Source organism: Arvicola amphibius, chromosome 8 (genome assembly GCF_903992535.2).
Source record: "Arvicola amphibius chromosome 8, mArvAmp1.2, whole genome shotgun sequence".
NCBI classification, from domain to species: domain Eukaryota; kingdom Metazoa; phylum Chordata; class Mammalia; order Rodentia; family Cricetidae; genus Arvicola; species Arvicola amphibius.
Genome location: NC_052054.1, coordinates 19,945,525 through 19,968,193, shown reverse-complemented (window position 1 = coordinate 19,968,193; position 22,669 = coordinate 19,945,525). Strand labels below are relative to the sequence as shown.

Here is a 22,669-nt window from a genome sequence, read left to right as displayed (position 1 = left end):
CTTCTGATATTTAGGATATTTTTCAGAACCACATTAAAAGTTGGTTTGTGTCTTATTTTTAAATATGTACATTTTACAGATATAATATTTAAACAGAAAGGGCACAAAATGTGCTAGGCTCGGAGAATTCTAATTAAGCAGGAATGCTCATCTAACTCCTTTCTAGGTAAGAAAATCGACTGTTACCTGGGCCCACAAGTCTCCCAGTAACTATCATGTTTCAAAAACAAAGCTATGATTCTTATTTTTAAAACTAGAGAAATGTCACCTGTAATTGTGACTTAATATTATACTTAACATCAATTTCTAATCAGTCTTATGTGTATGAGCTTCATCTTTGTTACTTTAAGTAGTATAGTTTTTCTCATTTATTTATAGTATTCATGACTTCCATGACTCTAATGTCGTTTATTTATCTCTTGTTTCTGAGGAACTTTTGAGTTAATTACAGGTTAACTCTAATGTTGGTTGTGCTTGATATATGCCAGTTGTGTTTTATGTTAATACTTCTTAATCTTTCCTACTCTTCGTCATCTTCTTCTTGTTCTTGTTCTTGTTCTTGTTCTTGTTCTTGTTCTTCTTCTTCTTCCTCCTCTTCCTCTTTCTCTTCTTCCTCTTCTTCTCCTTCTCATTCTTCTTAATATATGTGAAGAATTTATATATGTGAAGAATTTATATATATGAAGAATAGATATGTAAAATGTATATATATGGAAATATCCATCTCTCTACAATGTCCAGTCTCCCCCTATTCTCTCATATGATATATCCTGACTACAGTTTTCCTTTCTTTCCACCCCTCTTAGTCTCCCCCACTCCTCCAGCTTCACTTCTTTTCTCTTTGCCTTTAGAAAAGAACAGGCCTCCCAGGGATATGGTTTACCATAAAATTGAAATTAATAAAACATAAATATATTTCCTAAAATAATTGTGTATTTAAGGAACATTAATATATTTTATAATTTCTACCATTTGCTATCCATTTCTTGCAAAAGTAATATCTATGAACCTTAGTGAAGTCACTAATGGAGTTTGAAGAAACAATATTTTCCTGTGATTAGTGTCAGAATTTGTTTGGTAGAAGGAATCTCACAATTATTCAAGCTTCAAACATAAAGTTCTATAAGGAAGAGGAAAATGGTTTGGCGAGGAGAGGATAGCCTTTTAAATAATTGCTGAATAAAGAGATTGAGTACAAGGGTCTGGGGAGAAGACTCAGTCAGTCAAGTTCTTGCCAAGTTGGCATGGTGACCTGAGTTTAATCCCCAACACAAATGTAAAAGAAGCCAGGTTCAACATCAGGAGTCTGTATCCCCAGCACCGAGGAAGCAGAGACTGAAGGCTCCCTGAAATTCACTGGCCAGCCAGCCTAGCCAAACCACAAGTCCCAGCTTCAGTGAGAGACCACACTTCAAAAACAAGTTAGGAAACAATTGGGGTAGACTCTTAATGTCAAGCTCCAGCACTCACATACAAACACGCACACATGTACACATACAAACATAGATACACATAAAATAACAGAAAAGGGATAAGAACCAGGGGTTCTTGTACTTTCTGAGAAATCCTTAAGGCATTGGGTTTTCTGTTGCCCTCTTCCTCCACAATGTGCAGTTTTGTTTCCTAATTTCAGGCAGAGAAAAGACCTCATAACTGGGAAGCAGATGATACAGCATGAGCTGCCGGGGGCTGTAAATGTGCCTCTCCGAATCCAGCAATGTCTGAGGTGGAATCACCTCCCAGCAGGCTGGATGCACTCCCAAGCCATGAGTGGTGGCCAGGTGAGAGAAGTCACCTCAGGTCAAGTACAGTGCACACCAGGAGGCACGCTGCTGGCTCCCTGTGAAAGCATACTTTATAGAAACCATCCCCCCAAAATGTTGTCACCCAAATTCCTAACACAACTAAACAGCAAAATGACCTTGAACATTCTCTGTAAGTGTGCATGACAAGGAATATACAGATAAGTCAATTAAAGCATAAAAATGAAGAGTTACCTTACCAATGTTTCTAAGCAGATTATTTTATTTAAATTCTTTATATATTCTGGGAATTGTGGCACACACCTTTAATCACGGATGTGGCATGTGGATCTCTATGAGTTTAAGGCCAACACAGTTTATATTGTCAGTTCCAGGTCAGCCATAGCTGTTTAATGATACCCTGTTTAAAAAAGAAGTCAACGACAATAAAAGTTCCTTGCACATTACTGGAGACAGATTTAGGCTCTCATATACTATTCCAGTCACACACTACTTAAGTAAATATTCACCAAGTAATCCTGCCTGAATGGTTTTGCTGCCACATTCCTTTATTGCTTTTATTTTATGAACTCTTAAATTTAACACCAGCTGTAACTTTTGGAATGGGTGCCATCCTTAGTGGGGATTAAAGCATTCAACTTGTGATCAGAGGATACAGGACTCCAACTATCTAAACTCCATACTGGTCCATGTTTACAGAGAATGCTTTGTTCCTAAGGTATGTGCGTCAAACTTGTTATGCTTTTTGGCTTAACATGTCATATTTTATTTTTACAAAAATGGAGCATAAAGCAAGAAAAAATGAGGGATTGAAAGAAGGGGAGGATGCAGAGAAGGGAAAGGATGATGATGAGGGAAGAAAGCAAAGATATAAATTTTCATTCATAGGCTATTTAAAATTATAACATACATTTCTTCAATAGATGGTCAGCTAAATAAAACTCTCACAATATTAAATCTCAGAAAGTAACACGTCCAGACTAACCTCTATGTAATTTACAGTGCAATTCACTTTTATTCCAAATATTAACTCTAGGCAGAAGTCCTTGAGAGTCTAGCTGGTTTGGGTTTGTTCTGCTTTTGAACATGACATGAAGTATAGTTCAAATATCCAGCTGTTGTAGATGTGGTTAAGATGTAACAGAATATATTTGAATATGTGAATTTAAATGTATTCCCATTGCCTTTCAACATGATTTGCACTTCTTTCCAGCAGACAATTAATTAAATATGTATTTAAAGGTTATGCCTTTCTTAGTAGATTGATCAAAAAGAAAGGTGATTAAGTCAATCTGTTCAATCAATTTGACTACCTCATTTTCAGTGATGGTGAGCAGAGCAATCCATCCCGGGTACTGTACTCTGGCCACTTAACCTGCTGGAGGAAGGAAGAAGGACCTTATGAGTAACAGACCAATAATATTTTGAGCCTATCTCATGGTCCTCAGCCTGGAACTTTTATGCCCATCCCAGCTTAGGCCACACTTCTCTTATTTCAGTTGTACTGTTGACTCTCTCTACTTGAGACCATTAAAGCAGCTCCCCACTATTAACCTGACTAATGTTGACTGTTGACTCTCAACACACACACACACACACACACACACACACACACACACACAGAGAGAGAGAGAGAGAGAGAGAGAGAGAGAAACACACTACTGTGTTTAACTTCCAAGCTCTCCCTCATAGTGATATTGACCACCTCTTTAACCTTGTAGGATTTCTACATCTTGTTAGATATCTGTTCTTGTATTAAATACGTTTAGTGTTTAAACTACTTTTAAGTCCATAACAGAATTTTTTTTGCATTTTCTTTTTTTTTCATGGTTTATTTTTTTTATTTAAAAATTTCCATCTCCTCCCCTCCTCCTCTCCCTTCCCTCCCCTCCCCTCCACCCGTACCCCCTCCCTCTCCAGGCCAAGGAGCCATCAGGGTTCCCTACTCTATGTTAAGTCCAAGGTCCTTCCAACTCCCCCCAGGTCCAGGAAGGTGATAAACCAAGCTGACAAGGCTCCCACAGAGCCCATCCATGCAGAAGAATCAAAGCCCAGCGCCATTGTCCTTGGCTTCTCAGTCAGCCTCCACCGTTGGCCACATTCAGAGAGTCCTGTTTGGTCGGATGTTCTATCAGTCCCATTCCAACTGGACTTGGTGATCTCCCGTTAGTTCTGTACCACCGTCTCCATGGGTGAACGCCCCCCTCACGGTCCTGACTAAGGCAGGCAGGAAATAATGTATCTTATTCTCAGTTGAAGTTGTAGCTAAGCATCATGGTGAGTGTGATATGAATAGACTGTGAAGTAGCTCTCTTAGCCGGGTTGGAGGCATATCACATAACTCTGGTCTGGTTCATCTATGCTCTGCCTCAAATTCTCTTAAATTCAGGCACACATTATCTGCACTATTCACTATCCCTCTGGACCTGTTGAAACTTTAACTCACAGTGGTTCCCTGGGGTGGGGAGGCACTAGAGAGAAACTGAACCAGTTAGCTCAGCTAAATCATTTGTACTCAGTCTAGTTCCCTGCTCTGTGGAAAGCAAACAAGATACTTTCTGCAGCATAGCCTATAGCACTATGTTCCACTAGTTTCAGGAGGCTATGCTATATCTGTCTCTCTCTCTCTCTCTCTCTCTCTCTCTCTCTCTCTCTATATATATATATATATATATATATATATATATATATATATATATATATATATATATATATATATATCTGTGTCTAGAGATAAATCTACTCTCTGGCCAGGGTGGTTGTAAGATGCCCTTTAGCTCCACTAAGCTTCCTGGGGGTAGGTCCCAGCTTCTCTTTACTTCACACATTTACTTTGGCAAACCTATAATTGTAAATTATTTTGTCGCTTCTTTGGGATGGAAGTCTCCCAACTGCTTACCAGTTTTTATAACCTTAGGATATCTTTCTTCTTGGGTCTGGGAATCATCCCTTTGAAATGTATGCTAAATTTTGCTTCCTAGTTTCTGTGAGAAGTTATGAGACCAATTTATATAAGTGACAATAAACAAGCCCAGATGTCCTAGTCACCCAGACCAACCTCTCCAGGATGTCCTGTAGTATTTTTCCAATGTTTCTCCTGGCAGTTAAAAACCCACTTTCTTTTAGCTCAGTACAGCTGAGTTCAATGTTTGCCGCATGCCATATAACACTGACTAAAGCAAGCCTTTTGTTGCGCTCAGTGCTGGGTACCTTTCAGGTCACATGCACACTTCAGTTTAATTGGTCCTACATCACTCATGGCAGATGTGAGTGCTCCAGAAGGTGAGCACATATTAAAACCCAACCCTCTAGATAAAATGCCAGTGGCATCCATTTAGTAAGTTGGAGGATTCTTTTCTATTTGGGTGTGAGATGGTTTTCCATAAATGCTGTTATTGTGGAATAGCACTGAGTAAATACTCTGGTCACTTCTATGGGAGAGAAATGGGAAGAATATACCAGGAGCAAACACTGATAAGTTCATCTGTTATTTCATAACATGCAACTCTTATAATGGTTTGAGTATAGTGTTGAAACCACATTTGTTGGGAGGACAGCAAGAAGTCTTTGTACTCACAGATCTCCAGGGAGACTGGGAATGCTATGAACACAGAATTGTCTTTTTGATGGGAAAGATGTACCTGTTCTTCCATCTAGAAAGCTTGGAACTGGAGGTGATTAATAACCCCATTATCTGTTTTTCTGTTGAGCCAAGTTATATTAAGCTCATACAACCAAGACTGGAAGTACCTAGTAATCTAAATGATCCTTACAGACGGGAGGTCCTGCAAGCTTCCACAACCAGGACCAGAGATACTTAATAGTCTAAATGACCCTTACATTATCTGTAGAGCCAGAGGCTCTGCCCCAAGCCCCCACAATCCCGACCTGAGGCGGCTTATAGCCCAAATGACATCTATGCTATCTGTATGGCCAAGACCAGGCTAGATCCTTCCCTAGGTCCTTAAGCTAATACAGGTAGCCTTTCTCTAGACCCATCTTGTTGGAAGAGATGACATATTCCTTGAGTCAAGTTTCAATCTAAGTACACTTCCTTGTGCACCAGGGACTGTACTACACCAGGACACTGTTTTCCAAGTTGTACTATGTTTAAATTTGTTGGAAATAAAACACGTGGCACCAGGCTCCCCAAAGTTTTGGTCCCGGTTGATGAAGGCCATCTGAACTGAGTATTTGTTCTCATCCCTTCATGGTTTATTTCACTGCCATGACCACGTGCAGGATCCCCCTCACACGTTGAGTGCTTAGTATGAAGAATCTGAACATTTGGGCTTTATTGTCTTTCTGTGGGCAATCGTTACAAGGTGATTGTATTATTTAGCATTATGAGAACTAGACGCGGGAACCTAAGGGAACTTAAGGTAATTTCTGAAAATGTTTTATATCTGTTCCATGACAGTGATTAACCGAACAGTCTGACTAGGAAAACCTCAGTGAACTTTGGCTGTGGTCATCGATACTATTATCACTGTTGACATCCCTTTCTGTGTGCGAAGACACAAGCAGGAGCTTTCATGTTCACAACTCTCTCCTGTCTAGCAAACGGGAACTCCGAAGGGGTAGTGACAGTGGCTTAAAGTAGACCCTAACTTCGCTGGGCAGTGGTGGCACACACCTTTAATCTCAGCACTCAGGAGGCAGACGCAGGTGGATCTCTGTGAGTTTGAGGTCAGCCTGGTCTATAAGAGCTAGTTCCGGGACAGTCTCTAAAGCTACAGAGAAACCCTGTCTCAGAAAAAAAAAGAAAAAGAAAAAAGAAAAAAGAAAAAATGTAGACTTTAACTTCTCTGACTTACTTTGCTTGTAGATATTTCTGAATTCATTTGTGAGACATTGTCTTCTTCTCTCCTTTCCCAAATCCCTGAATTGTTTCAGTGATGGATGGGCAGACAGAGATGAAGTCATTGAAGGCTATGAGGTGGAAGCCAACGGAGGAATCACGATAAAGCTGCAGTCTCCAGAGGTCAGGTCGTTTGATGACTACTTCCTGAAGCTGAGGCTAGACACCAACACAAGGAATCCCTGGTTCCCCGAGTTCTGGCAACACCGCTTCCAGTGTCGTCTACCTGGACACCTCCTGGAAAACCCCAACTTTAAAAAAATCTGCACAGGTAACAAAGTAACAGCTCAATGTGGGTCATCTTCTCTATTTCTATTACAGGTTCCGAATGTGAATAAACTGTATCAGAGCTGGGGTTCCAACCGGAGTGGGGAATGAAAGCTTAGCTCATAAAATAGCTTAAATAGAGTAGACATATGTAGTCCCCCTCCCACCATGGATTTATGTTCCTGTACGTTAGAAAGACTAGTCTCTGGTGCAGATATGAGGAAAGGAGGAAATACAAATAGATGACCAGCAAACAGAGCAGTCAGACATCCAATATTTGAACTAGAGGGAAAGGTGATTTAGTACACTCAGGTGATGGTAGCTCAGATACACATAAGCATCATTGATGTCGTTCTTTTCTCTGTGACTGCTTTAATTCACAGGTCAGGAAAGGAGAGGGTTAAGTCATGTTAGGCCATACAATCAACATGATGTTTGTGGCTACAGGTGCCAAGAAAGTGCAATCTCGCCTGTCTGCCAGAGGATGGCTTCCAGCTGGACAGTGGCTGCTGGAACATGGCTCGCTAAAGCCAGTAGGAAGGGTAGCATGTCTTTCCAAGGTGTTCAGGAGCCTGCTGGACTTACATTTATAACACTGGAGCTATTATTTTAATTATCATTATTGAGTGGGGACATGGCTACCTCTTGTCATTTTCCAATAATATTTATGATGCAAAAGTAAATAAATTGTCTTTATTCTGTCATAATGTCATTCCAAGCCATTTGATCACACTAAGATGGTATAGCACGAAGATTTGCCCACAGTGATGGATTGGTCTCTATTAAAGGTCTCATTTTTATTGCATGACAAAGATGTGGGTTTCCTGGATTTAGGTTAGCAGATACTTAGAACATCCTAGAAATTTATTATTCATTTCCCTTGCATGTGTAGACCCTGTGTATAGGAACAATTGGAGAGAAAAGAGTATAATCTAAAAATCCTGACCTTTAAGTATGTATTCTCTTAGGATTTATCAAAGTGAAACAGATAAATAAACCAAGACAATGAATTTTTGCAAGATATGGTAAGAACAATGTTTGTTGTATAGAATATTCTATTTTCAATAATACTTATATTTTTCTGTAAGTATAATGTCAATACATGTAAATAGAGTATGATATGTCTAGCTTGGTGTTATTTAACAGAGTTCTCTGGGAGAATTGCTTGGTATAGATCTGTTTCCCATCTAGGTTTTTAGGACATCTGCAATATGGCTAACAGGGAGCTTAAGAAATACAGATTGTCTGTGAGGCAGGAGGAAGGGGTGGATAGTAACAGTAAACCTGTTTGCCAAACACACTTTTTGACTTTTCCTCTCTCTGAAATAGACTCATAGAGGGTAAGAATTCCAAAAGTCCAATCAGTCTTCTCAATCCATCTCCTTATTTACAAAACCAAGATGTTTAGAATGAGCAGTGGCAGGATTTCTCTATTTTTCTGTAATAACCAGAAATAATGAAATTGGAGTTGTTCCTTTTCATCACCTAGCACAATACCTTGCCTGTTTTCCTTGGCTTTTAATGCAATGTTACTTTTCATTGTTCTGTTTTCTATAAAACACTTTCTTACTTAAACTGTAATATCCATGAAGACAGGTCTTGCATCTCTGAATGCTTAGATAATTCTTTTTAAATAAATAATCATTCGACTTGCATTTTCTTATAGTACAGAAATTCTTTTCCGGAGAGCTATTATTTTTATAGGAAATATATTTCTTTCATGCAATAAATATTTAATTAGCACCTACTATTATTGCAAAGGGCTATAACTAAATTCAAGGAAATAGCCTGAAAAGAAGAGAAGGAAGAGGAACAAAAGTATAGAAGGAAGAGGAGGAAAGCAGCAGCAGCAGAAGTTGGGGCCTGCTCATTGTTACCTGGTCGTAAGAGCCATGGAGAGGGTAAGAACCAATGGAATTGAAGGATTGCAATTTAGAAAGGATGAGTGGAGAAAACCTTGCTGGGAAGATAACTACAGACATAAGGCGTTGCGGGCCAGCATCCTAACAGCGGGAGCTTCCCTGGAAGAGGGAAGCACACACAAACGCTGGCCTGGTAGAAGGACAAGGAGGTCAGTGCTGTTGGAGTCAGGGAGTGGACAAGCAGGGAGGAAAGGTGGAAGGACATGCCTAATGAAGCCCCCTGAGAGTGCAGCTGAGCATGTGGGCACTGGGCTATGACAGCTGTGGAATTATGGAGAGTGAGATTCACTTCGGAGTTGATCCTGAGTGAGATCCTGAATGGGCTAAAGGGATTGGCTGACAGATGGTCAAGCATGACTCTGCTTTGAGGAGGTAGATGTCACTGACTAAGACCTGCAAAGCTGACCGAAAGCTAGCAGCTTGGGATCATCCAATAAAAGTTAATTGACTTGTAGCTGGCCTCTTCAGTCAGGAAATTAATTCAACAGTCACCCAAAACACTAACTTGTGAATACTTTAAAATAACCAGGAAGATAATCAAATTTGCATTTATGGAGTCTATAAACTAGAACACACTGTAGAAAAGGGCTGGTCAGTAGAGCTTTCTGCAGTAATGGAAATCTGACTTTTTGCTGTCCACTAAGGTGGCCTCCAGTCACACATGGCTACTGTGACATAACTGTGGCTTGTGAGATTGAGAAGCCAAAAATGTGTTTTATTTATCTTTAGCTGATTTAAATTGAAACACAGTTAAGACACATATTACAGATACATTTGACAGTGCTGATTAACAGTGCCAATATGGAACCTATCATGATGACTCAGGCCTCTAGTTCCAACATTCAAATAGTTGAGGCAGAAGGATTGAGGGTTGAAGGCATCCTCGGCGAGACCTTAAAAATATGACAAATCACCACACAAGCTGGGGCACACCTTTAATTCCAGCACTTGGGAGGCAGAGGCAAGTGAATCTCTGTGAGATCAAAGCCAACCTGGTCTACAAAGTCAGCTCCAGGATAGCCAGAGAAACCCTGGCTAGAAAAACAAAAAACATCAACAACAAAATAAAAGCCAACAGATAGAGGTTAGACAGTTCGCTCAGCAGCTAAGACATTTGCTCTGCAGTCATTAAAACCAGAGTTCAGATCCCTGCACCCAAGAGACAACATATTCATAATCTCAACTCTGAGTGTTGGAGGACAGTGAGATCACTGAAGTTTTCTGGCTTCCATCTTAACTAAAAGCAAGCCCCAGGTTCAAGAAGAGACACTGCCTGGGTGGAAATAGGTAGAAAATTGTGGAAGATGACAACTGGCAAAACTCTTTTGGCCTCCACACAAATGAACAAAGAGAGCAGGTGTGCACACCAGCTCATGCATGTGCACACACACACACACACACACACACACACAAATAAATATAAAACTAAGTGTTAAGGAGCTCAAGAAATGGGTCAGTAATTAAGATGGCATATTGCTCTTATAAAGGGCCCACTGTGTCTCCAGCTCATGCATGCACATGTATATGCACACACACACACACACACACACACACATACACACACACACACACACACACACACACACATGCGCGCGCATGTTTAAAACAACAAAATTGAATCTTAACAAATAAATTAATTTTTAAAACAGGACAAATTATCAATAATAACAAAAATATTGATAGGAAATAGGCAGCTGGTGAATATTGTTCATATTGCATGAAATTATTGTCAGAGTTTGATCTCTATGTGAAAATAACATGAAAAATTACAGTGTCTGGACACAACACAAGGTTGGAGAATTTTATGATTCCAGCTAAGCTTTGATACAGATTTCCACAAAGCAGCAGATCCCACAGGTCCCATGCAGCACTGCTCAATTAACACTTGACTGTAAATGGGTCCCATCTTCAGCATCACCTCTGTGCATACTGGAATTCCTAAGTTGTGTAGCTTCACTGCTTTAGGTAAAATCCCCTTTATCTCAGGAACTACACAAATATTTGCTTTTTGTTCTGTGAGACCCGGGTGTGATGCTGTATCATTCCTCTGAAGAAGAAAAAAATACACTGAACTTTCCCTAGGCTGGGAGCTCTGTTCCTTAATTGAATCAAACTATTGTTCTGTCAGGGTTGTAGACGGCAAGGTTATAGAGAATATTCATCAGTTATCTACTGTTACAATACACCTTCAAAACAAGCCACCATCAAGGGTTGGTGGCTTAAACAACAATGATTTGTTTAGTTCATAAATCTAGGGTCATCCGGGAGATTTGGCTGCTCTTGGCTGCTCATAGCTCATCTCCCGAGGTTGGAGTAGCCTGGAGACTGGCTAATCTCAGAGATCTTCCACTGAGGATTGCCTCCTTATGATTTATACTATGTCTTTTCTAGAAGTGAGCTCAGATGGTTTCAAAGCGCAGAAACTGGATTCTAAGAAGCAGAATGGGAGTAGGTTAAGGCTCTGAAGGCTTGGACTTAAGACTAATAAATTGAAGGTTTATTGAGATTCAAGTAATAGAGAAAAATTGGGTGTGGTGGGCCCCTCCTAAAATTCTCATCTGAGTTCTAAGCCAGACTATTTCAAAGAACAGATGCAGAGGAGGGTGCAAAGATATAACATTTTCCTCAACCCTGATTGACAATCAGTTTATCAGTTGATTTTCAGGATTGTGAATTGCCACTGGGACCAAACTTCCAAAAGGAAAAAGAGAAGTTACACCCTAGAATACAATGGATGAAAACAAATTAGGACCTATCTCATCTTATATGTGGTAGGAACTTAATTGAACTAGTCTTCTCTGATCTCACTTGCGTGATAAGAAAATCCAAGTACGAAGTCTCCATAACTGGAAAAATAATGGTAAAGCAAACATCATAAAAAGAAGTACAGTCTAAACTCTAATGGCAGTCTCCAAGGTATTGTAGTACAACTCTGTTTGCCAGGAGTCTTGGAATTCTATCTTACTTGATGCCCTACAGAGAATGGGGACAATTTTAAAGACTTTTATCAACCCCATTTGCAATACAGGCAATAACTCCCTTCATGTGGTCTCTTGAAGATCCAGTTTTTAAAGGTTCAGTTCCAATTAAATACCAATGTGTATTTTGGGGACATATCCACATTGTAGCATAGGACTAGTCATCAATACCCTATAAGTCATGAACCAATGAGCATTACCACTAGATAGTTTTATTATACCGTGGAAAACAGACAATACAGTACAGTAAATTATAAGGCATTAAAACCAAAGTTGTGACTATAAATGGAGTAGATTTGAAAAGAGGCTGAGGACATAGTGACCTCAGTGAACTTATGCATTTAATTAATGCACTGCCCTACCACAAAATTATATACGTGTTTCTAAGAGAGCTCAAGCTACCATGCTTTTAAGCTAGTAATCACATGTTTAGGGATCTTTTATAAGGGAACAATCTAAAAATAGTAACAGCAACAGCCAAGAAAAACCCTCTGCCTCATATTCATTTTTTTAATAAGGAAAATTGGAAGCATCCTAAATGTCCAACAATAAGATAAGAATGGCTAAGTAATTATGGAGCTTTTATGGGAAAGAATATTGCAGAGCTATTAAATGGGGACTGTAAAGACAAGCTGCAATATCAAAAGCATAAGAAGTGTAATCCTCCTGAATGTGAGATACTGCATCACATACACGCTGTGATTATCACAAGGCAATAAAAATGGAAAAACACTGAGGGTCTCATGCAGGGCTGGTAGGAGTTGACTTTTGGAACATTTTATTTTCAAAAAGCCTGTAAACTACTCATATCTTCAGAGTGAACTTCTGGAAAAATTAATTCCACTACTGGAAACAAAACTCGAGAATTTTTTTGAAAATGGAAAAGGGTGAGTTAGAAAGATTTTCTCGTTACTTCACTAAAACACTTTGGCTAATCCCAGGATAGAAGACAGAGTCAGATGGATCTCTGTGAGTTCAAGGACACCCTGGGCTACACAAGATCAATACAGAAACAAATCTAAGTGGTGGTGGCTCACACCTTTAATCTCAGTCCTAAGAAGTCATAGGCCTTTAATCCCAGCATTAGAGGGAATGTAAAATGGGAAGAGAGAGAGGTTTATTCAGCTTAGTTTGTGGTAGGTCACCCAGCCTTGTCAGAGTTAAGACTTCTATAGTGGCTTGGCGGCTTTTTTTCTGATTTTTGGGTTGAACCCCAATTTCTGTCTCTAGGTTTTTCTTATCTGTGCTACAAGAGCATCCAGAGTAATGAAAAGTGAATGTCTTTTAACACTGTGTACAGGTGATTAAGGATTGATTTTATGTTTCCTCTAATTTCACATTTTTGGATATAGTAATGTTAAACTTACAACTTCAAGAACTGTATTTCTGTGAAATGACCAAAATCATTGTCTTTCTCTGCTCAGACATGACACCAGTACTAGAAGTAGGTACAGTCAACTCCTCATACCCATGGCTTCCACACTTGCACACTCAATCAAATGTGGAGAGAAACTACTTGAGAAACATTGCATCAATACTATGAACAGGCTTTCTTCTTGCCATTATTCTTAACCTTGCAACTCTGTCACGGAATGTACACTGTCTGCAATGTTAGAACTAGTCTAGAGATTTGACATTAATATGCAAGAGGATAGGTTGATTTTATATTCCAGTTTTACTCTAGCTTCTGCAAAAGATCTGATTATTCTTAGCTTTTGATGTCTGTAAAAGATGATTTTCCTGCAATCCCTTGTGATGAGCAAGAGACAACAGTAATTCCAAGTTATATTATTTCCTTGCAAAAAAAACCCTCAAATTATTTCATTAAACTCGCTAAGCATCTGTGTGAGGTAGGTACTATTATCATGTTGCAGTTGTTGAACCCGAGACTCAGAGGTTAAGGTAGGGCATCCATCAGCTAACAGAAACGTAAATGAGTTAGCAAGGTATCTACAAGTACTTTTTAACCCAGATCCCCATGAGCAGGCATCCCAGGGACCTGTCCAGTAATTCTTGTTAGGAAAGACAAAGTGCTATTCCAATGCAAACATGACACAAATCCCTTCAGTAGTTAAGTCGCTTGCTACAAGAGAATGATTGATTTGTATAATGCCACTCTTTCCACTGTCCTCCCAATGATTAAAATTTTAGGAGTTAGGCTATGTCAGTTTGTGCTTTTCCAACACATCTCCAAATCCCTTGATGTAGTCAGCTAATTAAACAGCGATGTGGACTTTGCATAAAGCACTTTTTAATTAGTCTCAGTGATTTCCAAATCACTCAGCCTTGGCTCAGTACCCTCAGTCTTCAAATCAGCAATCTAGTGCATGGAAACTCTATTTACACAGCAAAATCTGAAATGAAGCTTAATAAAGGTTTCTATGGAAACTAACAGCAATATCACACACAAAAATAAAATCCAGAAGTATAAAATGAATGACAGAAATGTAGCTATCAATAATATGGAAAGGCTAGTAGGTTAATTTCTCTTTTTCATGATAATGATAATTTTCATAAGAATGCCTGCATTTTTATCGCAGAACTATGGAGCTCATTTGATATGCTTGACTCTCAAAATGCATAAGAACAATACAGGAAGTGAAAGTTTATATTGTTTGTTAATAATAGTATTTCATAGACATATGGAGATTAAGTCTGAAATTTAATTTCAATTTACATGAAAGAATCATGGAGATACTACACACAGAACTTCCAATGGTAAATTTCTAGGGTTTTTACAGCAGAAAAAATCAATATATTTTGTGAGTTCATTTTAAATGAAAAGTTAAAGGCTTTTGCCTTCCTTTGAACTCAGAGCACAGGGAAATATTTTCTGAACTTTACTCAGAATGAAGTGTGTAGTTGGCAACTACTCTTTACTTTCCTGGTGCCCAGACCAAAATAATCACACAGAAACTACATTAATTACAACTCTGTTTGACCTATTAGCTCAGGCTTCTCAATAACTAACTTTTATATCTTCAATTAACCCATTTCTATTTATCTATGTATCACCACAAGGCTGTGGCCTACTGGTAAGGTTCTGGCAGTGTCTGTCTCCTTCAATAGCTACATGGCCTCACCTTGACTCCGACCACTCTCTCTCTCTCTCTCTCTCTCTCTCTCTCTCTCTCTCTCTCTCTCTCTCTCTCTCTCTCTCTCTCTCTCTGTTGGATTTCCCATCTGACTTTATTTTGGTAAGCCATTGGCCAAAACAGCTTCATTCATTAACCAATAAAAGTGACACATATACAGAAGAACATCCCACATCACCTCCCCTTTTCTTTCTAAAGAAAAAGGAAGGTTTTAAATTTAACATAGTAAAATTACATATAACAACATAGGTATCAAGTAAGAATTACAGTTACAATATTTCTTTATTAGTCTAAAGTTTTATATCTAATTTTTCTTTTATTATAACTAAAAAACATTAACTAATTTTATCTGTCTTCAACTCCAGAAAAAAAACAAAAATATAATATTACCTAAGTTAACAGGAAGTATGTTGTAAGCAACTTCCAAAACTCTAGAATTGACAGAGACATCTTGCTGTAATGTTGGGGCATCTATCTTCAGCCTACAGGCCAAAGTATCCAGCAGATACTTTGCTTTTCAGTCAAGCAAGAAATTTGAAAATCTGTTCTGCCCTGTACTGGCAAAGTTCATCAGTTGCTTTCTTCTGTGTCCTGCAGAATGACTGGCAGTTTTTTCTGTGAAGCAAGAACCCTGAAGGACCATCTCATCTTTTGTAAAGTTTAGTAGTCACTTTTCTGTTGGTCCTGCATGCCCAGTTCATACAGGATACCATCAAGCAGTCCACGCAAGAGCAGTTTCTTGCCCAAATGGCTAGCAAACTCTATAAGGAGTCTCTTTAATGCCCATAATCCTCTTGAAGTAGACTGGTGCTCTTAGAAGCAGACTGTTGAGAAAAGTATAAGTTCTTAAAACACTTTAAATGCCATATTCTATAGGTCTTAGAAGTGTTGAAGAATATCTATCTATATATTTTAAAAAACCTTACTAACATGACCCATCAACTCAGGCTCTCCACACATGCACCATGGCATGCTTGCATATGTACATAGACAGAATAATAACAGGTAAAAAGGATTTAAAATATTAACAATGACTGGAATGGTTCGGTTGAATGGTGGGTATGTGTTTTATTGCTTTTTGTGCACTCCTTGGGCCTCCTCTTCATGATGGGGATAGATGATTGAGCAGAGAAAACCTTAAAGGATTTTAAGTGGGAAGACAAGTAGCTGCAAGTATTCAAGAGCCAGTGACACTTCTGAATTGCACTTTGTGTAGTACCATTCCTTCATTAGTTTTGCTCCATGGAGCTTGCCATTAAGGGTGAGGAGACTATTTCATGTCCTCATTATAAGCAAACTCTTTAATCCTGAGAGAAATTTAACATGATACTGTTTGGACTACTATGAAATCAAGATTTATCCTAAATAGGTTCCATAGGAATAGATTCCCCAGTAGTTGCTTTTAAAAGGCAGATCTGATACCACAGGTTGTTTTTCTGCTCTGAGCTTTGGGATGTTACCATGAGTAATCAGCCTGCCAATAAGGCTTATATTGTAGCCTATCTCTCTCTATCACAGTATTAGAGCATCGTTCTACACATCCATGAGCTGGTCTTCAAACTCACCCCACTACGATTTGAGTATGAAATGTTTCCCACAGACTCATGAGTTTGGAATACATGTCAGCTGATGGTGCTGATTTGGGAGGCCATGGAACCTTTTCTAGATGAAGTCTGGGTGGAAGATTGAGTCATGGGAGCAGAAATTAAGTGTCATAACCTCATCCCAGTTCTGTAGTTTCATCTCTGCTAATGCTGTTAACACTTTTAAAATAACTCAGAATCCCTTCTAGCACTATCCAGGTTGAATGCTTTGTTGTTGTTTTGCTTCTGGCTGCAGCCTCCAAGTTAGTTCATAAGAGTTTCATCATTCTGAATGCTGAGCCAGCCTTTTCTGTTGACTGTGTTCATTTATCGAGAGACCTGTTCCACTTACAAGTATAGGCATTCCCAACTTTAAGTCATGGCTGAACACCCTGCTTCTCTATATCAGTGGTCTTCAATGTAGAGGCCGCAACTCCTATTTATGGTTGAGCTACCTTTCACAGGGGTTGCCTGTTGCCATCGTGAAACACAGATATTTACAATACAATTCATAACAGTAGAAAAAGTAGGGTTATGAAGAAGTAACAAAAATAATTTTTTATAGGTTGGGAGTCACTAAACATATGAAACTATACTAAAAGGTCACAGCATCAGGAAGGTTGAGACCACTGCTCCATATCCATATTGAATAATTATTTTTTAATATTAATGTAAAGAATCTAGTATAAACAGTGATATAAACAGTACAGACCTATTACATTAAATGCCTGTGGGTCAGAAGCCTGAGAATGATCTCACTGACATGAAAGAAAACTGTCAGTGGACCCACATTAAGTGATGGAATACCTAGAGGGGAATCTGGTGCTGTGCGTTTTCTGGAGGGCACCTGCTTTCCTGGGCTCATGGCTCTGTTTCACATTCAAAGAGAGGAACAGGGCATTTGTCTGAATTTCTTCCTCAACCACATCTTTCTCTGACTATGTGCTTTCCACTGTTAGGAATTCATGTGGTAAAATGGAACTCATCCAGATAATTCAGGACAGTCACCCCATCTCAAGAGTAGATTAATTGTGTTATTCTAAAGTCCTTCTTACTGGGTAAAAGAATTTTTCAGCACATTCAGTGATGAGGATGCGACATCTTTGAGGTACCTTTGTTTTATCCTAGATGTCTAGACAGAATGTCTAGACAGAGCAAGGATTAGACTCTCTAAACCATCTGTTTGCTTGTTGTGTTGCTAGGGATTCAACACAAGGTATTGTACACCTTAAGCAAACTCTGTACCACTAATCTGCACAGTTCCTTTCTGTTGGCTATATTTTTTAGTTTCTCTGGAGCTGTAGCCCTGCCTTTGTTGTCAGAAGATGGGAGAAGATATGGTGTAGAAGAGTTAGGGGTAGGACCTTGAAGTCATTTTCATTGCATGGCTCTGAAAGTCAAACCATATCAGCAATTGAAGACACGTGCCCCCTGCATTTGTTCTCAGGAAGGTTCCTTATTTCCTATCATCCTCTTCAGCCTCATGTGATGGGCTAGTAGAGGCTGTTCCTCTGGTGTGGATGTCTTACTTTTCTTTCTGGTCCCAGGTGGGTAGGGAACCCAGAAGAATTTTAAATCCAGTGTTGCTCCAGTCATTCATTTTTAGCTTAGACTAAAATGTTTAGTTTAGTTAGATTTTAGGTTTCTAATATTCTTAGTAAAACTGACAAGTTATATAGTTTCTTTTTACCTAGTCTGTTAGTCATGACATATGCCAATAGTAATGCCTAAAATTCCTTGTAGATGTGACCCTTTCTGTAGACTTAATTTTAGGTGCATTAAGCCTAATTTCTAATGAATGTCATAGGTTCATATTATTTTTTAGCCAATTCTTTCATATTAAATATTTATGAGTGACAAATTAATTATTCCCTGGATTATAACAAAAAATAACTTTTCTTAGTTCTAGGAATAAATTTGAATGCATATTGCCTTTTTTGTTTTGTTTGGCTTTTTTTGGGCACAGTACCAAAACTTCTTGGTGTGATCTTTCCCAGAGAGAAATGAGAATCAATTTCATCTTCATCTCTATATGTTTAACCCTCCAATTCTTTGCCTAAACATGCCAGCTCATTTTACAGCATGTCTGGTGTCAAATTGGAGCACATGACAATGTCATATAACATTTTATTAGTGCACATTAGAGTCATTTCAGACCTAATCACGGATTGCCAGCTACTTGTTCTTACATGTCTTATATTTGATGTTTCATGATTAGTTGCATCATTACAGTATCCCTCAGATCTTTAGTACCAAATCCTGAATTAGTTCAGTAGGTTCATACAGTATATACAACAATACTAAACTGAAGATGAACGCTAAAAAGAAATCCCACACTAGCTCATTGAGTATAATAAAGGGTTATTTATTTAGGGGTAGACTCACAAATCATAATCCTCTGCTTGAATGGGGAACAGCACCTGAATCCCACAACATGACGAGAGAGCAAGCTCATGCTTTATATCTGCATATATAATAAAAGAGGCTATGCCCAAGTGGGCAAGTAACGTAAAGGATTTCCTACAGCACCTCCCCTTTTGTTTAAATAAGAGAGTTATAAGCCTAATACAAAATTATATACAAAAAGAACAAATATCAGGTATAAAAATTAGAGTTACAGCCAGCATAAACAATATCAAGCAAGAAACATGTAATGTTTCAATAATTATCCTATCCTAATGAATTTAAACTTGTATAATAAATAACTTGGCCAAGTCATGAGAGGAAAGTAACTACAACAATCTGGTCTTCAACCCCATTGAAGACCCAAGAAGGGGAATAATAGTACTTGAGTAAGCAGGAAGTACAATCAAACAACTTCCAAAATGTGCAACAAATGACAGAGATGTCTGGCTACCTGGGCAATCACCCAAAGTCTCATTTGCAATGTTGGAGCAACTGACTTTGGCTAAAGTCTAGAGTAATGGACAGACCATGTTTAGAGGCTGGAAATTTTTCAAAACCATCTTACCCTGTATTGTCAAGATTTGACACTCTTTTTTTCTTGTATGCTGCTTGTCTTGACTGGACATCATGCATTTTGTCAGTGGTTGATGCATGGGCAGTTCTTTGCCCAAAGATCAGTTTTACCAAGAAGAAAACAAGCTCCAAGTGGAGTGTCTTCAGTGTTCAGCATTCCAGTATTCTTTCGGGAATAGATTGGTGCTGCCAAAAGTAATCATGTCTTAGGTCAACAGAGCCTTAAGTTATTTAAATGCTATATTCTACATCTCTTTGAAGTGGTTGAAGACTACCTATCTATGTAGAATACAATCTCTATGTACCTAAAGAACCTTATTTGTCTAACTATAAGTATGACAAACATGGATGACTATTGACCTGTTATTCTTAATACCTATATAACTTAAAGACTAAGACTTCATATTACAATATTAAACAATCTTTAAACAACTATGAAACAAATGAAGACAATGACCTCAAAATGTAAATGATGTATAAGTATCTTGATCAGAGGTAGAAATGTATATTGCAATATAATTAATATATCTTAAAATTGTATCAATATACAAAATGTCTTAAGCAGAGATAGAAGCATGCATGCATACAACATGACAAAATAACTTTGCCTAGGCATACAAATATTGTAGATGAAAATATGAACATATTTAATATAATTTAAGTTTGTATCAATATATAAGAATCTTTACCAATGTAAATTGCCTATAGATAATAGCTCACAAGTATTCACTCTATTACTCACTATTATTATTAGTGTGATTAAGTTCACAGTAATCTATTATCCTATCCAATTTCTACTTTTTTAAAAGAGATCCCTGAGCCTACATAATTTCGCCTCAAACCCCCAACCCTATACCAATTATAATCAACCCCCAAATCATGTCCCTAACCCTGAGGACAAATTTTGTTGGGAGAGGGGATGTCATCTTCTAGAATTACTTTCAGCTGTCATGGAGGCGATGTTCTTTCTCTGGGATCCTGTAAAAGTAAAATGATGGTTAAGTTCCAAGATTGTTGTCTGGTGTAATTGCAAATAGTGTCTGAGTATTTGGTAAGGATTTTCTGAAGTTCCTATTTGGAGTTTTAGCCAGAACGTTGTAAAAAAGTACACTATTTTAGCTAACCAAGTTGGAACAATCTTGAGCAGCTGGTACCCAAAACAGGTCTTATAGTAGTGCTATCAGCATCATGACGTCATATCAAGCAGGTGGAGTCGTTGTTGTGGGGCCCCATCTTCTTCCTGGAAACGTCAAAGATTACTGCAGGATAATTCATTGTTCATTGTGGAAAACTTAAACATTATTTATACAGATATATATTCAATTAAAGGTATGATGGAGATAAAAATAGGTATGAAGAAAAGTAATTTTTTCTAAATCCTTTCTTCTTTTTGTTTCATAAAAGAGGGCTCCTGACATGAGAGAGAAATTCTGAATTTTTATTTTAACAACAGGCCTTGATTTAGAGAAATACAGAGCCATTGTCCAACTCCAAAGCCAGCTTTAATTTTTAAGCGAGTCATGACTATTATCCTAGTTAATATTCAGTGATTCTTATCCTCAGATGACCTGTCCCCATAAGTGATAATTCTCTTTGCTTAGTGATCCTATCTGGATAATTAACTTTTCTTCTTTAAGCATCTAGATGTCTAGGGTCTCTTGACTTTCTGAAGATGAATATTTTCCTATAAAGACAAGAACAGAACCGTGTCCCAACCCTTATGAGATTTTTTTTTTTACCACCTGCTTGGTTGTCACCTCTGTGGACGAGCTGTCATTTCTCTTTCTCAAGAGATTTCTTTTTCAAACTGAAGCTTTATTAATTTTGATAGTATTCTTTTCTTGTTGAAACAAGAGCAAAACCCCTTTCCCAACGTAGCGCATCTCCTGGCTTCCATTGTGAGGTTAACTCATCCTTGAAATATACCGAATTTTAATTCAGAAGACTTTTCTGTTATCCAATGTCTTTCTCTGCTGTTGTCCCTTTCTCATTACCATTTGGTCTTTTTAGACCAGTCCACTCAGTAAGTGTGGAGTTCGGGTCCACATTGGGTGCCAGATGAAGACGGATGCTAAAAAGAAATCCCACGCTAGCTTAGAACTGAGTTTAATAAAGGGTTATTTACTTAGGGGTAGACTTACAGATCACAATTCTCTGCTTGAACGGGGAACAGCACCCAAATCCCTCTGCTGGAAGAGAGAGCAAGCGTATGCTTTACATTGGCATTTACAGTATAAGAGGCCATGCCCAAGTGGGCGGGTAACTTAAAGGATACTGGCTGTAAGATTTCCTACAGCAACAAATGACTCTTAATGTCTTAGAATAAAAAGTAATATGGTTTACATGATGTGTATATTATATGTTGGCCACAAAATATCTTCTGTGCCCTTTTGTGTTCTGGGTGTCAAGCACAGAAAGCTTCTATCTGAAACCTTGATACCTGTGGTGAGGAGAAAAGAGCTTGGCTAATTATGCTAAAAACTGGGTCACTTCCACTGAAACTTTACTGACCAATGCGAGGCCCAGCATCAAGCAAGTAGAGAGAGTCTCCCTTGTGGGAGGAGAAACTACTGCTAATGAGAACTACTGCAATTTATCCCACTATTGCTGGGATTAGTATCATAGTTCTTTATTCCAAATTAGTGAGCCTTATGTGTATGTAATACATGGTTACATGATTTTTTTTTTTTTTTTTTTAGAATTTTGACCTTAACTAACAACTTACCCCAGCAGAATTACTGTATGGAAATGTGTTTAGAGAATTTTGTAAGAGACCAAGTGGAACTTCCTTTTTTCTTGATTGAGCTCTTCTGCATTAGTTGTTTAGGGCAGAGGATGAGAGATTCAGAATCCCCGGAAGGATTTGTCAGCAATATACTTTTACTTTCCATTCATGGTAAAACTAAGCCATCATCAGAAAACAAAGTCTGGAGCAGTCAGTTTTTCACTGATATTTTCTTTGCTTAAAGGCTTAAAGGAAATCTAGAGTAAAGTCTTGCATCTTCTCAGAAGAACAGGTAGAAAGGGGCTCCTGACACAGCAAACCTGTCTGAATGGAGATCTTCCACCTACAATGATTGATAAAACAAAATGTAACAAGGTATCTTTCTTTCTTCCATGGGGCATGAGAGACCCGTGCCCCTCTCTCCTGAAGAGCTATGTGGAGGAAAATGTTTACTCACATTCTGATGATGTGGTGTACAAGTCGCTAACTATCCCTG

At 38.4% G+C, this 22,669-nt stretch overlaps 1 protein-coding gene across 1 annotated transcript in view; it reads left to right on the top strand.

Annotated features, from left to right (window-relative positions):
- Grm1 (glutamate metabotropic receptor 1) overlaps positions 1-22,669 on the top strand; it is a 374,992-nt gene that overhangs the window by 270,067 nt on the left and 82,256 nt on the right. The window contains exon 3 of the mRNA XM_038340100.1: positions 6,660-6,895. Coding sequence (XP_038196028.1) covers positions 6,660-6,895 — 236 coding nt within the window. The remainder of the gene's footprint in view (positions 1-6,659; positions 6,896-22,669) is intronic.